This window comes from Cupressus sempervirens, chromosome 3 (assembly GCF_028749045.1).
Source record: "Cupressus sempervirens isolate cs-2001-9-10 chromosome 3, ASM2874904v1, whole genome shotgun sequence".
In the NCBI taxonomy this organism is placed as follows: Eukaryota; Viridiplantae; Streptophyta; class Pinopsida; order Cupressales; family Cupressaceae; genus Cupressus; species Cupressus sempervirens.
In genome coordinates this window covers 743,045,086-743,066,012 of record NC_143120.1, presented here as the reverse complement: position 1 = coordinate 743,066,012, position 20,927 = coordinate 743,045,086, and the positions used below count along the sequence as shown (strand labels likewise).

The 20,927-nt window shown below is 30.4% G+C and overlaps 1 protein-coding gene across 1 annotated transcript in view; it reads left to right on the top strand.

The window, feature by feature from the left end:
• The first annotated feature begins 4,169 nt into the window (after positions 1-4,169).
• The window catches only part of LOC149568961 (agamous-like MADS-box protein MADS1), a 102,309-nt gene continuing 85,551 nt past the window's right edge, over positions 4,170-20,927 (top strand). Inside the window, exons 1-2 of the mRNA XM_089817666.1 lie at positions 4,170-4,286; positions 4,379-4,604. Coding sequence (XP_089673792.1) covers positions 4,423-4,604 — 182 coding nt within the window. The 5' untranslated portion in view covers positions 4,170-4,286; positions 4,379-4,422. The remainder of the gene's footprint in view (positions 4,287-4,378; positions 4,605-20,927) is intronic.

Here is a 20,927-nt window from a genome sequence, read left to right as displayed (position 1 = left end):
ATGGCAAAGATTCTATTGGTATTCACTTTCTCGCATTTTGTCTTTTTTCAATTTTTTTGACAATGTAGGCAAGTGACATTGTGACATATGGAGTGGTGGGTCCATCCTTCCGTGTGGTCCACCAGGGTTAAAAAGTAGTACTAGTTGGATGCCAGGTCATGTCGGGGTGAATGTTGAGTGGTCTATGGGCCCAAAAGATAAAAGCATAGGCTTAGTAATAGTAAAGGTTTTCAATGATCATCGATCTTCCATAGATCGATGATCAAAACTTTCTTGCATCATGTAATTGTAAGGAATTTAAGCAATACATGGAAGTTCCTGAAGGACACATATCCTTGCGGGCCCGAGTAGTAACAACAACGGTAACATCACAGTTGGGTCAAGATTCCTTGGGTAGTCACGATTAGGGATGGCGTAGTTATGATGGATAAGAGGGTCAAACCACAAGGACTTTGTAGGGTGGCAGAAAGATAAAGAGCTATTGGCCCATGTAGCTTATCTTGGTTGCAGAACTTAGTTGACCTATTGACTTCTACTAATTTTTCAGGCCAACTATGGGAAGGAGATGGTTTTGTTGCACGATCCAATCTTCATGATCGATTCCAACCACTCTCCAATGAATGTCATGCCTAGTAAGCGATGGAAACAATCTAGCACCTCTAGTTTTATCCATCTACATAGTCAGAGTGACTTAATCATTTTGTGATGTCTTCTCAAGGCTCTATTTTGGAAAAATATTGGATTTCATTATATTTGAATTGTTTCCAAGATCAAATTTTCTCCATAGCTATATGATTTTTCTCTAAGCGTTTAGTGACAGTAGTTGTGGAATAACTCAATTAGAAATATCTCAGTTATGCTTGAGCTATAAAGGCAAATTTTGTTGATCTTTCTCTAATTTTTTCTCTAGTATTGCTTTGATGCATACTACTATAATTTCTCATGCCTCTGAACCATTGTAATCCTTTGCCAAGTCTCTTTTAGCCGTTAACACACTGTGCAAGATTTCTCTACCTCTAGCTAATGTTCTTCTCTAGATTATGCAATTCACATGATTGTATCTACTTTTGACATTTGAATGATATTAAGTGAAGTTCTTCCTATAACATTATTTTGTTGTTTGATCTACATGTGGTTGTTGGATTAATTAAACAAGGTTTGAATCTATATTATTTGAGGTTATAGCTAGTTAACTATGCATTCATGGGTAGAGATAAGTTCAAACACTATATTTTTGGTGTATCACCCCTTCAAGTTAGAGTAGGTAGATTTTATTTCAAGCATTCCTTCTCCCCTTTTCTCTCTAATTGTAGTTAGGTGCACCCTGATAGCAAACAAAGCTAACCTTCTCTGGAGACTCAACCTCATAGTTCAAGTCCCATAGCTTGGAGGTTGTTTCCATGTTTCACAAGGTTGTGCTTAGGTAAAAGATTTTGACAAGGGTGCAAGATTTTGTAGCAACACATACTATATAACATAATGAGATGTAGAGTCTACATAATAAATCAATAGTATTGAAATTAATATATTTAATATGTAAGCATAAATACTATAGTCCATTCATTTTTAAAAATTAACCCAATAAGCCAAAATAAAAGATGTTTAAATTGAAACATGACTTAACCTTGCAAAGAATCCATAAAGATATCAAATGTATTCTTATAAAAAAATGTATAGTTGATTGACACCTACAAGAATAGTTGATTGACACCTACATACATAATAAAACATCAATGTTTATATTTAATATATTAGATATGTATAAAGATAAGTGCTTAGATGGTCTTATAAATCCACTAAAAAAGATAAAATAATTGTTTAAATTGAAACATGACTTCAATCTTGCGAAGAATCCATAAAGAAATCAAATCAGCCACTATGATAAATGCAAAGAAAATAAACACCTAAAATAAATGTTGATTCACACATCTATACATAGTAAATAATATATATTGAAATATTCGGTATGTAAGCATAAAGACTAGTATAAACTCAAAAAAGATATTTGAGTTGAAACTATACTTAAGTGCATGGAAATAATCTATGAAAATGAATAGTCACCTTTAAAAAATGTAAGCTAAAGAAAAAGATACAACAAAAGTTGATTCATGTCTTTAAAACTAAAATAAACTAAAATAAAATGATAATAAAAGTAGGGAAAAGTACTAGTGTACCATTAGGGGGTCCAATAATCATGACCTTTTTGTCACACTTACTCCTTAATGAATAATGTTATAAAACTTTAAAAAATGATCTTAAAAATTTAGATCAATAAGATTTTTAAAAAATGTTTAAATTCAAACATGACTTTAACCTTGCAAAGAATTGATAAGCCAATTAGATCTACCCCTATTATAAATACAAAGTACATAAATACATGTACCAAAATTTTATTCAGACATCCATACATAATAAATAATATATATTGAGACATTTGATATGTAAGTATAAAGACTAGTATATAATGAAAAAGATGTTTGAGTTGGAACATTACATAACAACATAAAGAATCTATAAAAATATAATCTTCACCTTTAGCAATGTAAGATAAAGAAATGCATACAACAAAAGTTGATTGACACCATTAAAACTAAAATAAATTTCAAAGAAAATATACATAATGTAGGGAAAATTACTAGTTTATAGTTAGGGGTTACCATTTTGTCACATTTAACCCCTAATGGCTACCATTAAATAACTCAAAAAATGATCTTAAAAAATTAGCTCAATAAGCTAAAACAAATGTTTAAGTTAAAACATGACTTTAACCTTGCAAAGAATCCATAAAGCAATCAAATCTACCCTTATGATAAATGCAAAGCAGAGAAACATCTCTAACAAAATTTGAATCACAACTCATACATACAAATCATATATATTGAAATATTCGACATGCAAGGATAAATACTAGTATAAGCTAAAAAAAGTTGTTTTAGTTGAAGCAATACTTAACAACAGAAATAATCTATAAAAAAAAACTTCACCTTTAGAAAAGGACTATTCATAAAAAAAAAAGTCAAACAATGGATAAGGGAGACGACTTAGTAGATAACTCAAACAATGGATAGGGGAGACTCAATAGCCACCTAGGGTGACTTCAGGTACTTAGTATGTAAAATTTATCGATTTTTTTAGTAAATTTATGTAGTTGATTGAAGAGCTTAACACTAACCTTTCCACTTTTCTGCATTTACAAAGCTCTATGTAGAACTAGTAGAATGTTAGGTGGTCTAAAAGTGTCATATTAGAATGTTTGCCTAGAACCCGTTATGTTCACCCCCCCAATAGCCGCTCATAAAAAAATTGTACTTCTTCTACAAATGGACCAATCAGCAACCAAGAAAGCTAAAAAATTACCAACTATTACTACATTTGTGATGGCTATTAATACAGTGCTATAAGTTTTTGGTATCTTTTATGAACAATAATTGACAAGATCTATAACAATAGATGTAGCAATCATTAGATCTGAATCATCTCCCCTAATAATACCCAAAAGTTTAAATCTAAGCTTAAATCTTAGATTTAAGGTCTTAACTTGAAGAAACAAATGTGCCATTCATCTACCATGTATAAAGTAATGGCATTACTTTATACATGGTAGATGAATGGCACATTTGTTTCTTCAAGTTAAGACCTTAAATCTAAGATTTAAGCTTACCATTCATCTACCATGTATAAAGTAATGCAGATGAGACAAGGAATGTTGGAAGGCCACATAGTGCCTGATTTATGCACTAGAAGTCCACAAAAGACGCCCGTATGAAGCAAACTGCAGGATGGGACTAGAGATGAGTGAGAGAGCAAAGCAACTAAAGCAAGGGCGGGCCCTGGAACATTAAACGAGGAGGGTTTAGCCAAAAGTGGCAAAGGGTTCAGTTTCCTAACTTTCCTATAATTGTATAGGTAGTGCTTGGTGCTCACGTGGGAGTCCCACACCTGTGGGACCATACTACTCATTTTGGTCCTCGTGCTACTGCATAAATGGTACCATAAAACCCTATTCATTTTACTTCCCACTCCATTCCACTCACAAATTTGTATGCGATTACCAACTATAACTCCCCTCTTCAATGCATTGCATTTTCTGTTGGTACATCATCATAGCAGCGATTCAGAGATTGATTACAGCCATGAAAGTTTATATAGGTACACCAACCAGAGACAATCACTAATTACGTCAACATCTGTAGACTTCAAGCCCTCCCATTTCAATTTCTAGCGCTTTTTCGGTTATCATTTCGCATTTAGGATTACTTCGAAGCAGCGGAATCCGAGATTTCCAGGTATTTGACTGGACGATACCTTTAGTCTTTATGGCAGATTGCTTAAAGAATTTCTCATCATTTGTTTTTCCTTCTTCACTCTGTCTGTTCAGGTTTTCCAGTGAATCGTTCAAAGCCTACGAGCTCGTAGAAAACCATGGGGCGCGGAAAGATTGAAATAAAGAGGATTGAGAACAATACGAACCGCAATGTTACCTTCTGTAAACGCAGAAGCGGTTTGTTGAAGAAGGCCTTCGAATTATCCGTCCTCTGCGAGGCAGATGTTGCCGTCATTATCTTCAACGCTAAAGGAAAGCTCTACGAGTTTTGCACCAAAGAGTACCGTCATCTAAACCCTGTCCTCGTATTTTTCTATATTTTTGTATTTAAATGCTTAAATAACACTTAAATTCTGTTTCTTTGTCCCGTTTGAGGGCTTTGTTCTGCAAATTTGAATCTTTGAGCTCTATGGATTCTTGATTTAATCAAAAAAGATAGATCCCTAAAATTCTTGATATTTCAGCAGTTCCTTAGAATAGATTATCATGCTCTTAATAAAGCTCTAGGAATTACAGGGTGAGTTTTACCAGAAGCGTCATAATTGGCAAAAGCCTTTTAACTGTAGAAAATCTAGATTTTCTTCGCAATTTTAACGTAAACATCATTCTTAAGACAGATCTTCAACTCTAGAAGTTATAGAAATTCTGCACGGTTTCACCAGAAGCATCGTAATTTGCTAAGATTTTTATCAGCGATGACGTTCATTATTTTTCAATTTGTTTCGTAATTCTTGACGATTTAGGGTTTATTCCGTTATTGACATATTGTGTATTTGCTTCATTCTAAGATCTGTAGGCTTGGGAAGTACTTCATTAAAGAAAAGCCGCTAACTGTGATTTACGCATTAGAACTCAACTGGATATTATTTTCCTAATAATTATAAATCCGACCTGTTTCTCATCGATGCATTTGAGTTATTCGTATCGCGTTTTCAATTTCCGAAATTAACGATTTCTGAAAAAATACTAACTGCTAACTCTTCTTTTCCGCGGTTCACCTGATTTAGACGTCACAACTTCGCAGTTATTTTTGTAACTGCGTACAAGTATTATATGTAATTTACCGTTTATTTATTATAAAATCACGGTTCATAAATAGCAATTTCCCTGTCCACATTTAGCCAGTCAACAGGTCTTCAAGAAAACAGAAGGCTTTCACAATTTCCTGGCTTTCCTACTTGTAAGTTTAAGGTGCTCCTAAAATTATGCGATTAATAACGAGTATTTCAATGTTCAAACAGAACAGAAAATATTGAACTTCTACTTGTGTTTCAGGAAAGGATGCCGCCACATACGGAAGTTTCTTAAAGCATTTCGTTTCCTTAACTAAAAGGATTCTTATAAAAACAATTAACAGATTTCTATTTAAACAAATCACTGCTAGGCCGTGACTACAATTTAGTACAAAACGACTTTTCCCTGGAACTCCCGACCAAATTGAACAGATGGAAACTCATATACGTTTACGCCTCCATTTCAATCAAACAATTTCAATGCATTGGTCTCATATCGGGTCTCTAAAAAGTCTATGTGGTAGCGTTCGCTGGTTGGTAACTGCCTTGTGCCTCTCAGTTCTGAACCCTCCATCAAATATATATATATATTTTTTTTAAATAGAAAATTAACATAGTTTTGCTGTTCTTAAAATGAATATGGAACTTCTGCAGAATCCTTTTATCATCCACTTATTTTGGAACCTCACATCGAAGCCCTGGTGTTGTTGTCTTTTGTCAACTTCACTCCAAAAAGCATTCAGAAGCCACAGATCAGTAAGTTTACTTATCTCCAGTAAGAATTTTGAATCCTCTCATTAAATCATAATTAGATAAATTTGTTAATTTAGAGGAGATGTCAGATATTCTTGTGTTTTGTGCATTTGCATTCTTATATGCATTGGAAGCCAGAGATTACTTATTGTATAGTATATTGTGAAATTGCACTCCACTAAGAATTTCAATATCTCACAATCTATTCTAATTAGATAAATTTGTTATTTTAGAGGAGATGTAAGATATTCTTCTGTTTTGTAGATTTGCATTCCTATATGCATTGGAAGCGAGAGATTACTTATTGTATAGTATATTGTGAAATTGCACTTCACTAAGAATTTCGATATCTCAAAATCTATCCTAATCAAATAAATTTGTGATATTTTTGTACAGATATCAATTATTCTAGTGCTTTGTAAGCTTGCACTCTAATATGCATTTTGAAGCCACAAAAAACTTATTATACAATATTTTGTGGAATTACACTCCCGAATCCTCACGTCCAAATTTATAATCTTGTCAAATAGACTCTAATTATTGTATAGTATCTTGTGAAATAAATTTTTGATCTTTTATAATAGACTTCGGTTATTCTAGTGTTTTTTTAACTATCATTCTAATATGTATTTAGAAGCCACAAATTTCTTATTTAAAGCATCAGTCTGGTAAGCATTTTGAATCTTCAGATCCAAATGAATAAATTTTGATTATTTTATCATATTTTTTCAAACTACTCTTCCTCAATTTTTTCGAATTGCTCTCCCACAAGAATTCTTAACCCTTCTATTGGAAACTCAAATTGGACTCAAAGATCATAGGTCCATTTCATTAATTCATAGAGATAACAAGCCAAATACATAAACTTAAATGATGACAACAAATTGAGAGGGTAGATGATAGATCAACCATTGTTGCTAGTACATGTGAGGGGAATCATCAACTGCATGCTGAATTTTAGGAATCTTGTGGACCACATATGTATTCAATAACTAGACTAAAGATCTAGTATAACAACCTATTGACTAGAACCAAGTTATTAATAACAGCTTGATGAGATGGAGGCTAAGCTATTAGTTATTCCAACACCTCCACTCCAATCACAATCAATTAAATTTTTATTTTTTCAATAAATACTAATTATTCTTGTTCCTTTTTCTTAAACTTGCACTCCAATACAATTTCAGAATCCTCAAATCACTTATTATGTAGAGTCTCTTATGAAATTCGTACTCCAATGAACATTTTTAATCCTCAAATCCAAATTTGTGATTTTTTTATTAAACTCTAATTATTTTTTAAAATCTTGTGAACTTACAGCAAGAATTCAGAAGCTACAATTCATTTATTCTACATTATCATGTGAAGTTATATGAATTTATTTTATTCATGTTAAAAAAATTTGATTATTACATCTTATCCATTGTACCATTTGTCCCCATGTGACTACTTATTGACAATTCTACTTAAATTTAAGCAGCTAGCGTGTTCCCATGTAACTCTTAAATTAAGAGGAAAGGTTAGTCTGAAATCTTTTCCTATTATGGTGGAGCAACTATTGACATTAAGGTCTAGTTTTTAAATTAGTGACCCATACTTAGTTAATTGGTTAATCTACTACTGAGTTTCACAGTTGCTACCGAGTTTTAGAATCTACATTCAATTCAGGCCAAGCAATATCTATTGATTTGATCAATGATTTAGTTTATACTGAGCTCGCAGTGTTAGTGTTGACCAAGTCACGAAGTGTCAACCAAGTGATTCAGTTTATATGCTTAGCTTTGCAGTGTTCATCGAGTCACACAAGTACTGACTAAGATCAAGCTACTTGGAAGTGATTAGTATGAATTGAGCTTCTATGTCTATCGAGTGCATGATGATGCCAACTTTTGACAATGCTTGTGGAGTATCCGAACATCATTGAGTTTTTCTTCAAAACCTGAGTGCCAGTAGTTGGGCCGAGTTTGTGATTTGATGGAAATCTATGTTGTAGCCAACTTTGATGAATTGTGATTTGGATTGATATATGTAATGAACTATATCCTATCCAAAGAAGTAAGTAAGAATGTACAAAGCAAATATAAAGAATATAAGTGTGAATTAAGAAGGCTACAAGTAGTATAAGGGATAGCAAAGATTTATCTATCACAACAAGGTGATCTTTACATTTCAAAGGAATCTCAACTAGCAAATTAGAGTTGCAGGTCAAAGATTAGCCACTAGTTCATCCTAACAGGTGTATCAACTAAATCCTTTAACAGTGTAGACTTAACAATCTTTGATAAATCTCTTCACTGAGTGCATACTTCATTGTATATTTTTTAAATCCTCTAACAATGTGGACCTAGTAGTCCTTATTGCTCCTAACAGGGCATATCAATAGAAGTGATCAATTGTAAACCTAAACAGGTCAACTTTATACTACAATACTAAAGCTTGTGGGTATCATCCCCACCCCTGTTTTACTTTCTATTTGGAAGGATTCTGGGTCACCATATCTTGTGTCAAACTATTATGATTTTTTTACTACTTTTATTCTTTCATGCATGCAATTAGATCAAAATATTAATGAAGGACAAATTGGTGAAATAAGTTAAATTTTTATTGGTTCTTGATTCACCCCTCTCCTCTCAGTAACCTTTCCTACCTCATATTTTCAATAGCAGCACCTGCTAATAATCTCAAACCAAGATTTGAAAAAAAGGAGGGTCTCAAAATAAGCAGCAGTTGGTTATTGGAAAAATGACAAATTTCTTCATCATATTTTTTCCTCTTGCCTAAATTTTCTCTTCCAAATTTAATTTGTAACAAATATTCAGTTGAAACTTTCATTTAAAATAATATGTTTAAAAATAAATTGAAATTTTGCTCCCATAGGGCCACCAGCTTCACAATTTTTTGATTAAAAAATGGAGCAATGACTTCTAGCACAAATCAACTTAGAGACTACATGAGGGCCTACCCTTAGCCATAATTTTACTTACCTCTTAATAATAAATCATAAATATTAGCATGATTATATAAATAGTAACTTTATGAGGTTTTACGTATGAAAAATTATAAATTATTACTATAATGGTTGACTAATTTGATTGAATTTTTATGTTTATTTTGTTCCACTTTAAAAAAAAATTAATATTCTACATAGACAAAGTTCAATTAGTGCTTACCTTTATCAAGAAATTGGCAAAGTGAAATTTGACAATTTGATATTTTCTACTAATTTATCTTTTAAAATTTTACAATTTTATTTATTTGTGCTTTCTCATTCAATATCTCATAGGCACCATGTATAATAGAAGCATAAATAGATTGTATCATGTTATCATTGTAAAATTTGTAACCAGGGACCATAAATTCAAATTTTACATTTTAATTCTTGATATGAACTACTTTCATAGCTCTTTGACCCCATTATTGATTCTATCAACTATGTGACTAAATGTTCAAGTGGTAGTCATATATGTAGGAACATCTCCTTTTTCATTTAAACCTATAATTGCTTCTAAAACCTCATTAGTAATCTTGCATGGTTTGTCCCCAAGCCACAAATTATGAATTATGCTCAACATAACTTGTATCTATTCTAGTTCATTAAAAATAAAAAAATTAATATCCTATTTCAATTTTATTTCTCTCTCCTTCCTATAATCCTTTAACACTCCATTCACACAAACTGATTTATACTTCCTATGAATATCTACATCTTCTAATTCCTTTCATTTACTATGAATATATCTTATAATATCCAAAAAATGTAATAATCTATGCAAAACATGTGGAAATTCTTCATTAGGATCATCATCAAGTGATTTGTATGGATTTTTCTTAAAATCATATTGGTTCCTATTGTTGTGGCCATAGCTATTGATCAAATCACAAATATGTGTGAAGGAATAATAACATTTTTCATGCAAACTAGGGTTTCTCTCCAAATATCATTTTCGTGCTTTGATCTCTATACAAATATATCTCAAATAGTTTACAAGCTCATTACTCAATTGAAAGTTACCAAATCATACTCAAATATTCCCTTTTAGGCTTCCATTTGATTCAAAAGAACGTCCAAACAAATGTCCTTTGTAACCTAACTTGTAAAGCTATGGTCACTAGTAATCTAGAATTTATTTGTAATCATCAATACTGTCATTGTATCATTTGAAATTGATAACATTATTTCTTTAATAAATTCTCCTACCACTTAAAAAATATCTCATATGAATTATGAAATTTTTTGGTGTATTAAGAATTATCTCTAAAAACTTCCACTTAGGCTTTTAATATAATCAATAGGATGAAGAGATCTACTTACCCAAAGGTAGTGCAATCTTACTTCTGGAATCAAATTTCTCATTTCTTACCCATGTCCTTATTTCTTATTCCAACATTTTTATATCTATAATTTCTAGCTAAGTGACCACAATTATAACATTTTGATTTCCACACCTCTAGCTAACTTAATTTGTCTTTGATCTACACCCCTAAACTACAGGACTAAATTTCAAGTGTTTGAGATGTATATATGTCTTCTTCCTATTCGTATATTTGTTTCTTCTTCATTTTTCATTTATTTGATTTTTACCTATATTCCCAAAATTTGAAGTAATAATTAGAAAAAGCTATTATTGTGATATTATTTCTACATTGATTTTCCTTGAGAATAACCTTATTGCAAGTAAAAACCATCTTGTAAATATATTCTCAATAGACTATTCTAGGTTTATCCTTGGGTTTCTCATTCCAATTTCCATTCTCCTTACTATATTTGGAACATTTTCCCTTTTCACAATGTAACCCATGTTTATGTCCTTCTAGTACTTATGTTTCCAGGTGCTCATTGATTTATAGTTTGTTAATTTTTTTTATAAATTCACTATTTGTAGTAAGGTCACTTTTGTTTATATCATTCACTTTTTCAAGTTCCTACCCATTATGTTTAGTCTTAAATAGCTCATGTTGCATTTGACCAATATAGAAGTTCGAATTTTGACATTCATATATTTTCCCTTCAAATATTTTACATGTTTTTAATTATTTTTCTTATATTGAATATTCTCTGATATTCTTAGGACCATAATCTTTGCTTCACGTTTTGAATTGTTTCATTCCTTCACAAGTTTTTCATACTGGTTTAATTAGTTTTTAGATAAATAACTAATTCTTCCAAGTTTCACATATATTTGATCATGAAGTTGTATTCTCTTAGATCTAGATTTGTTCAGATGATCTTTGAGACTTTGAATAGCCCATTACCTATTGTTGTATACAATTGGTTAATTGTGTATTATCTTTGATGTTACAAAAAATGTTGTATCTTTGTCAGTCAGTATATGTTGAGCTCACTTGGGTGATGAATATAGTTTCCTATGTCTACCAAGAATTTTAGGGGTTTCCAAGTTTAGAAGTTAGTGACTACCAAGTTCACTCAGGTGTGAAAGAGAAGTTAACAAAAATTGAGTATTAACCGAGCTTGCTTGATTAATGAAGAAAAGTTGGATGGAACTAGTACTAATTGATCTCACTCAATTACCAAAAGAAAGCTTGTGAAGATGTATTATTAACCAAGTTCACTTGCTTAATATAGGAAAATTATTTTTGAGTTAGTATCTATCAAGCAAGGTTGGTTAATGAAGGATTTTCTTATCTTGGCATATCGAGTTCAATAGTTTTGTTTGTTGGTTGTATCCAATTGAGGTAATGAATATTAATTATTCTAAGATTTAGTCAAGCTAACTTGACAATGTATAAGGTATAATTACTAGGTCAAGTTGAGGATTGGATGTGTGGAAGTGAATTGAAGAACAGAAGATGCTTAGAGGAAGCAAATTACAAGGATAAGCAAAATATCTTTGTGGAGCTACAAAGATACATTTAATCAGAAAGGATCAAGTATACCATCTAGAATTGAGATTTGTAATAAAAAACTAGTTGCACCAAAAATTAGGCCATCTCATTTTTACTCTCTAACCATTGTAGCAGTGATCTAAATCTCTTAATAGAGTTTCCTTAACAACTATTTGTAAATCCTCTAACAAGGTGGCATTTCTAGATTAAAGTCTCTAAAGACCTCTAAAAAGGCCACTTCTAATAGGGTGATTAAATCTTCTAATAGAGTCACACCTAATAGTGTGTTTTGTAACCTTTAATAGGGTTGGCTCCTAATAGGGCTCTCTTCAGAAGAGTGAAAATCAGTAACTAGTTGCAATTGGTGGTTTTTCCCAAATTGGGTTTCAACATTAAATCTTGGTGTCATTTGTGTTCATGTTATTTATTTTAGGTGTATGAAACTAAGTTAAGTGAGGTTACTCACATATAATTTCTTAAGATATGCATTTGCCAAGTTATAGTTGTTATTTTAGTGTTTGGCAAGTTACGACATTTACTAGTGTAAACCAAGTGCCTATGTTCTTACCGAGTATTAGTATTTTCAGTGAAGTTTATGTTTTGTGCTGACATCTAAGGAATTTGGGATTTTTTTTGTAATTCACCCCTCCCCTCTCAGTCACTCATCTTATATTTCAAACACTTGCCTCTAGCTTTTCTTTCAACTCTATGTTCACTACATTTGACTTGTCAACATCCTCAAGGGAAACTAAGAATTGTTTAGCTACACTAATACCTATTTGACTCTTTCAAAAATTTCTCAAGTGGTTTGAGTTTCTTTGAAATAAAATGATATGATACTAGCCGTTAGGATTGAGGAACCCTAATAGGAGGGGTGAATTTGTGTCTAGAACTTTTAACATACATTATACTACATGCATAGCGATGAAACAATAGCAATAGGAAATCAAATTTAAAACCACTAAGTAAAGATCCAAGAACTCATAATACCATTACATTTTATGGGAACTAAGTTAACAAAATACCATGATGAGGATGAAAACCACAAATATTACATTGAAAAAGTAATCAACCTTGTTAAAGATTTCAGTAAAAAAGGTTGAATGTAGTATTATTGAAGCTTACAATCTGAGGAAAAGAATAACTTATAACTCAACTAACTAAAAAAATAATGCTATAGCCATAGTTGAGCAGTAATTTTAAATTGAAATAGATAATAATGTCACCTTATGCTTGGAAAGTTCCTTGTTAGTGTAATCAAATCAACTCATCAATAAAGATATTTCTCTTCACATGAGTAACATGTGAAAAGTACATCACAATGTACATACAACATATATCTCATCATTGCATTGAAAATAAATCAATAACTCGATCTTGTGCACTTGATCATAAGTTTAAAATGTCACCTTAGTTATCTCCACTAGATAACATATAAAGTGTGGATCACATAAATGTATATCTCTATGATACACTCTCTTAGAAATAAATATAATAACATGGAGTCTTATCAACCAATCATAATCATAAAATCAATGGATAATTGATCTGATAAGATCGTTGATCAATCCAATATATTTTTTGTTTTATAAGATAGTTTTATATCTGTGCAATGCATAGAGTATCTAAAGTCTATCATAATGCATAAATAAATCATGTGATCAATGGTTAATGATCTTCATACCATGTATAATCATATCTTATGTTTACAACCCATAACTCTTAAGAATGTAATCATACTAATTTAGTGTCCATGCCTATGAAATATCATATTCAATCATACTTAATAGTTTTCTCTATGCATGTAATCGGTAACTCAAAATCTTGGTAGGTAACCAAGAGAATAATGTGTAGTTTCCATTAATAAAATATTTATAAGTGTCTCAATAGTATCTCTTGATAGAAAAGAAACACCTAGATGGTAAATAATGGAATAAGAAATATGATAATAGAAAATGCTATCTAGTTAGTTTTGAAAAAAGTTTCATTGTGAACAATTCCTCTAGAAGAAGACTAAATAAAAAATACATCAATGCTAATGAGTATTTAAAATTTCAAAATATATCTTGAGTACAATACATTGAGTGCAAATTTTTGGCCACATGCATCATAGAATGGAAGTGAGGAATCAATCTTTCTTGCTAAGCCCAAACATCCAAGTATCTAATACTAAATGCCTTAGAAATTAATAAAAATCAAGTATTGCACAATGAAACCAAGAATCCAAAGTGAACAATTCATATAGATTGATATAATAATGCAAAAGAATACATAACTAGTTGAGAAACAAATTTTCAATTCCTTATACAAGTATCAAAAAGAGAATAGTTTCATATGATGAAAGTGGCCAATTCCAACTAATTTTGAAAAAAAAATCATTTTGAACAATGCCTCTAGAAAAAGGCTTAATAAAAATACATCAATGCTCATGAGAATTTAAAATTCAAATAATATATTGAGTGCAATTTTTTTACCACATGCATCATAGAATGGAAGTGAGGAATCAGTCTTTCTCGCTAAGCCCAAAAATCCAAGTAGCTAATACTAAATACCTTAGAAAAAAAATCATGTATTACACGATGATACCAAGAATCCAAAGTAGACAATTCATATGGATTTATATAATAATGCAAAAGAATACATAACCAGTTGAGAAAGACATTTTTAATTCCTTATGCAACTATTAGAAAGAAAATAGTTTCATAATATGAAAGGGGCCAATTCCAACTTAAACTACAAAGTATGTATCCACACTTTTCTTTCAAAATTCACCCAATATCAAACTTCAAAACAAAGTCCCCAAAAATGATGAATTTATTGATATCTTGCAATTGTAGCCAATATTCCCTCCAAGCTTAAGCATATGCTCCTAACTTCCTTCCATTCATTTGTGACAACTTATAGAAACCCTTAATCCTCCAAAAATATTATAATTAAAAAAAAAAAATCTTATTCCCAAGCAAGGAGGATTTTTTACTATAAGCATGAACTCCTTGTATCCTACACAAAATTCCTCTTTTCAATCCACAAATAGAAAAAAGTAACTAATTCATATTTAAGGAAAAAAAAAAATGTATAGTAAAACCTTTCAGTTTCAAAGAAAGAAAGAAAAAGATACGAAAAATATTCAATTCCAAAATAGATAATTCAATAAAAAAATTTAATATTGTCTTCATGTATATAATACATATAAGAAAATAATAATTTGATTTATCAACTGATAAGAAACACACATAACATGATATAATCATTAAGATAAAATGAGATATAACTAATGAGCTATACAAAATTTTAGGACACAATTAAATTATATTCAGTTATCAATGCTTACAATTTATTATATTATATTATATCATACTTAGTAATATTATGATATTTTTATAATATTTTAAGTCCAAATAAGCATCATATCACACAAAACTAAAATATAAAAGGGTGTTACATTATTCTCCCTTCAACTTTGATTACTCCTAGACGTCATATTCCACACACCAATGCAATATAAAATATCACACACAAGAGATCAAAAATGAAAAATGAATGAATCCATAAGCAATCATAAGCATGATGGATGTAATAATAATAGAAAGAAAAAAAAAAGAACGCATACCAACCTCAAACATGAGGATTTAGGAAAATTTCAAATCATCTATCAATTAATATGAATAGGAAACAAAAACATAAATCATCTTGACGTGGAGTGAAACAAGGGTTAGTCTAAAATATTCAACCTATATTCTATCTTTATAATGAACATCCATCAAGTAAATTTGCACTAAATCTTTTTATTTAAAAAGAGAGATGATGTGTGGAACTACAACTTACATGAAAATACAAGATATACATATATACATATATTATTGTGAATAATAGAAAACAAGGGGAAACATACATCTTGTAGATCTCCAAAAGAAGTGAATATGACTTCATACCTATTCTTGTAGGAATGATAGATGGGATTAAAATAAAAATCACAAATGAAATAATAATAATTTTTTTATGAAGGTTAGTAAATTACTAAATATTGAACTACCTTCAATTGCAATCTTTTTCTTAGTGACCTATGGATTTCTTAGGGCCAGGTCTTTGTTATTTAAACTTTTGTGTCATGGTTCTTGTAGGTGTTATTTAAACTAGACTTTTAACTTTAACTAGAGGAGGATTCCTTATAGACCTCCTAGTTGCTCTACAAGGTTGAGGTATAGCTATAAAGTTGAGGTATAATCTGTACCTTTGAAATCTCAAAACTAGGCATTTCTTGCACCTCTATATTTTTTGTAATATCTTCATTTTCTAGTTTTTCAATTGTACTACCCATATATGCTTAGAAGTATAGTTTTTTTGTTTTTCTTAAATGTAGTCCACTATTCCTTGGTTATTCCTTCTTTCTATAGAATTTTCTCAATAAACTTCTCAACCTTTCTTTTCCTTGACAATTTATATAATTCTTCATTTACTTAGGTAAAATTTTGTTTGTAAAGTCACCATCTTTCTATATTTTTATGTCTTGGTAAAGCCAATATTACCTCCAAAAATTATTCAATCATTTTTGGAACAAATTCATACCCAAGTGATTGAGTCCATATTTCTCTTGGCTCAATTACTCCAAGGAATGCCTAATAGGTTTCTACCATAAAACATATCATCTCTTCATGTTTTTCTAACACTCTTGAGATTATTATTCTCTTCTTCATTTTTTTTTGGAATCCTTTAAACAAGCCAAACAAGGCACTTGTAATATTAGCTTTATATTGCATGTGGTGATGTTTGGTGATTAAGGCCATTGTAGGTGTTTCGCTTAACTAACCACGAGGATCCATATTTAGAAATTTATAAATTATATGAAAGAACATATGTAATATTAGTTATCCAAACATAAATGTAATGATTTGTCATGTTATCCTCAGGTTCTACATGAATTGTTTCCTTAGAATCTCACATATATAAAAGTTTTCATGTTCAACTACATGTTAGATTGTGGAGACTGATCAAGGAAGTACTACACATACTCCATAATTCCTCGGCAAGGTTTGGGGTTGGGTTGGGCCCTGAGTAGGGCTTTGGGGGTGGAAAATTATTTTTTTGGGGCTATTTTATCTACATTTTAGGGCCGACATGTTTTAACTAATTTAACCCTAAAGCAGTAAAAGTACTTGTAGAAAAGGGCTTAGGGTTAGGGATTGTTTCATAATGTCTGATACAAAAATTGCTTCTTGTAGTAGTATTGAGTTGTAAGGGATTACAAATTGTAATCAAGTTTTAATCATTGGATCATAATAATATTGGACTTTCTATTTGGTGGACGTAGCCTAGGGTTTGAGTGAATAATGTTAAATCTTGGTATCTTGTGTTCTCTTCTATATGATTTATTATTTTCTAATATTGTTTTGTATTTGTATGTAATTTTTATTTCTATCTAAGTTTAATCCTAACACTACAATCATATAGGTTGTTCAAATTAGCCCTGGTCAAATTGAATTGTGTCAACTACTGTAGTGCATTTTCTATTCTAAAATCTTAGCAATCACTCTAACATCTTTTTTTCTTATATCAAAAAGTGTCATAGTACACTTATCCCATTTATTTCTAGTTTTTGTTTCAACTTCTTTTTTTATCACTTAGTTCATAACTAGTACTATGCCTATATTGTCTAGGCTTGTTACTATGTGTATTAAATCCTTAGTGATCATAACAAATTCACCTCATTTCTAGAAAAACTTGAAATGGATCCTACTTAATACTATCTTAATCCATTTAGGTTCATCAATTTCTCATAATCCATCTACTACAATATATTTATGTTTTCCAAATGTTTGAACTCATTTTTCAAGGTTTTATCATCATTTTAGATCTCATTAATATCTACCAAATACACTTATTTCCCATGGACTAAAACTTGAAATGATATATGCCCTATAGGTTTTGTGAGAACACGCCCTAAGGGAAATGTTCCATATACTTTAAAGGATGCTTCTTAAGATAGTCTAGTTCTATCCATAACACTGTATACTTAATTGTTTTTCGATATTTCACGACTCAACAATTAGTATAAATACATCAAACAAAAGCTTGCAATTCATAGAAATACCTTATCATGATCAAACTGGCTCTTGTATTTATTTCATTTAAGTATTTTCACAATCTCCCTTATTTCCTTTTTTAAGCTCTCTAATATCTCTTATAACTCAAATGGTGAAGATTAATCTGATTTTTCCACTTAAGACCTTTATAATTCTTTCTTCCATACATGTGTTTGGCTGCATAGTATCAAAGTTGACATGATTAACCGTATATGCTCAAATATCAATTAATCATCCATATAGCCAATGGATATTTGTAAACATAGATTCATGATCACTAATGCCTCTCACAACTCATAATAATCTCACATAACTTACCAGTATTATTTAAGGGTCTAATTGTGTATTGGTGAGGTTGATGATGAGGGCTCAGTTCTTCCCACTATTTACCTTTTTTTCTAAAGAAAAATTTATTCTCTTTTTTTTTTCTTTTTATACCATCCCATTACTATATTTTCTTTGCTCTAGAAGTGTCTTATTTATGTTCTCATATTGAGTCAAGGATTAACACCATTATTTATTTTTGTAGCATAATTATTATTTAGATATTACGATTTCTCATATTTCAAAAATCCATTTAATCTATAATATTTAATCATGTGTCCCAAATTATTGCAATTGTAACATGTAATAAAAGCGTTTCCATACCTTGGTTCATTTTCATTTACTTGCATTCTGAAATATCTGGCTATGTGTCCAAAGTCATTATACTAGTATTATGTGACACAATTGGTTATGGTATTCTTGATTCCCAAAGGTCTTCATCTTGTGATGTTTGGTCATTTATTTGTTCTTCCATTATTATTTTTTTAGGCCTTTTGTATGAATCATGTGATTTATATTCATAAATCCAACAATGGAGATGATATCTAGTAAATAACTTAGAATCAGTAATACATTTATAACATCTCTTCATGTATCCATGGTTATTTCATGCATAACATCTTCCTCTTAATAGTCTCTTCTGGTCTTTAGGTTCTTCACTCAAAATTATTGCCCAATTATGATCTTGTACAGGATCATGAAAAGATATGTTTTTAATTCCTTGGAAGATCCACATTTAACATATCAAATACCTATCATGTCTCCTTTATACTTACATTGAATCAATATCATGTCAAGTTTCCCAATGCTTGAATATAACTACACAAGATGTGACTTAGTACCAATAATCACATTGTTGACAATGCTATTGTATTTCTCAAGTCCCTTACATTTAAGCTTTGAATCATCAAGTTCAAACTTTAGATTAATATGAGTTGAGTGGTAAGATATTTGCATGCATTAACTTTATCTTTTAGATTTTCTTTACATTTCCCCTTTTGAGATTTATTTTCTTGATCTTCCTTAGCCAACCATAGTAATGTAACTTTGATTTCATTTTTGAGAGCCCAACTTTGCTTCTTGAGTATTATAATCAAATTTGATTCATTATCTAATTTAGTCTCCTTGATTTTTTTAGGTAGGTCTTTTATTTTATCCTTCATATATCAAGTTGATCCTTGATTTTCCTAATCTAGGCTTATGCATCTTTGAGCTTCATCTTTAATATAACCTTTTTCTTGTTATCTTTATCTAGATATTTAAGTGCTACTTTCAATTTTCCTTGAAAATTATTTGCATCAATCAATATTTTCCACAACTTTTATAAATTTTTTTTTGGCATAAGTAGACTATGATACCAATTTTTAACAATAGGATATTCTAAGAGGTGGGTTGGATTAGTATTGCAACACTTTCGTACCAACTATATAAATTCCAAATCTTAATGATATGATTCCATAAATACCAATATTAGAAAGAAAATAATATAGTAATAAAAAAATCATAACATGATGATTAGTTTTCAAGGAATCCTAGCCAAGTGAAAACCTTAGTGGGGATGGTACCTACAACTATATGCTAATCTGAAATTTCTTTATTACTTGAGTCATTACAAACATTTAGTTCAATAGTCCTTGTAAGATGTGGAGACCTTCTTGGAGGTCTCAATATTGCTAAGATTTCTAATATAATGGGAGCAATCTACTTTATAATAATATAAAATCTATACAATGAGCAATAGGTATAATACCAAAATTGACTACTTTTATATCTGAATATCTGATTGGTCTTTTGAAATTTTCCCATGTTATTTTAACTATACATCAAAAGTTTATAATTAGTCATAAAAAAATCATCATAGAATCATCCATAAAGATCACATATCATAAACATTACAATATTGTACTTCATATGTGGAAGTTGATTCCTTTATATACCTTTCTAAATACTTTATCAACTTAACCTTCATAATGATTTAGATAAACATGTATAAAATAGCCAAAATAACATTATTAGAAATTTATAACTAAGGGATAACATCTAGGATGGAATCCTTTTATTGTGAATTTATTAAATTGGCTAGGCAATTGAATTCCTTAGGATAAAATACTTGACTTCTATAACTTACTATGTACTCTTTGATATAAACTTATCTTCACATTTTTTGTCCAAAACTTGTACTAGCCAACACCTTAAATTAGGGGAACATACTTTCATAATATTAAGACATCATTTGATCCATATCTAAAATTATAGCTAATAATACATAATTGACTAATCTAGCTAATAAATATAATATGTCTATTAATTGTCTTTGTGTGATATACTTGGTCATATTTCATGATCATATAAAACTAAAGATAATCATTGGTTTAGTAAACCTTACTAGATGACTATTTTATCATAATTGACAACATCTATACCTTAAGATTTGATCACTTTCAAAAGAGAGTAAATAGAGAATTTTTTTTGAACTAATAGTAGCCAAAAGAAGGGGGCTGCCCATAAGAGAAGACTTGTCAACTACCATTGGATTACCATCAAAACAAAACTAATCCCTATTGCTGCTAGAAACAAAAACAAGATTTG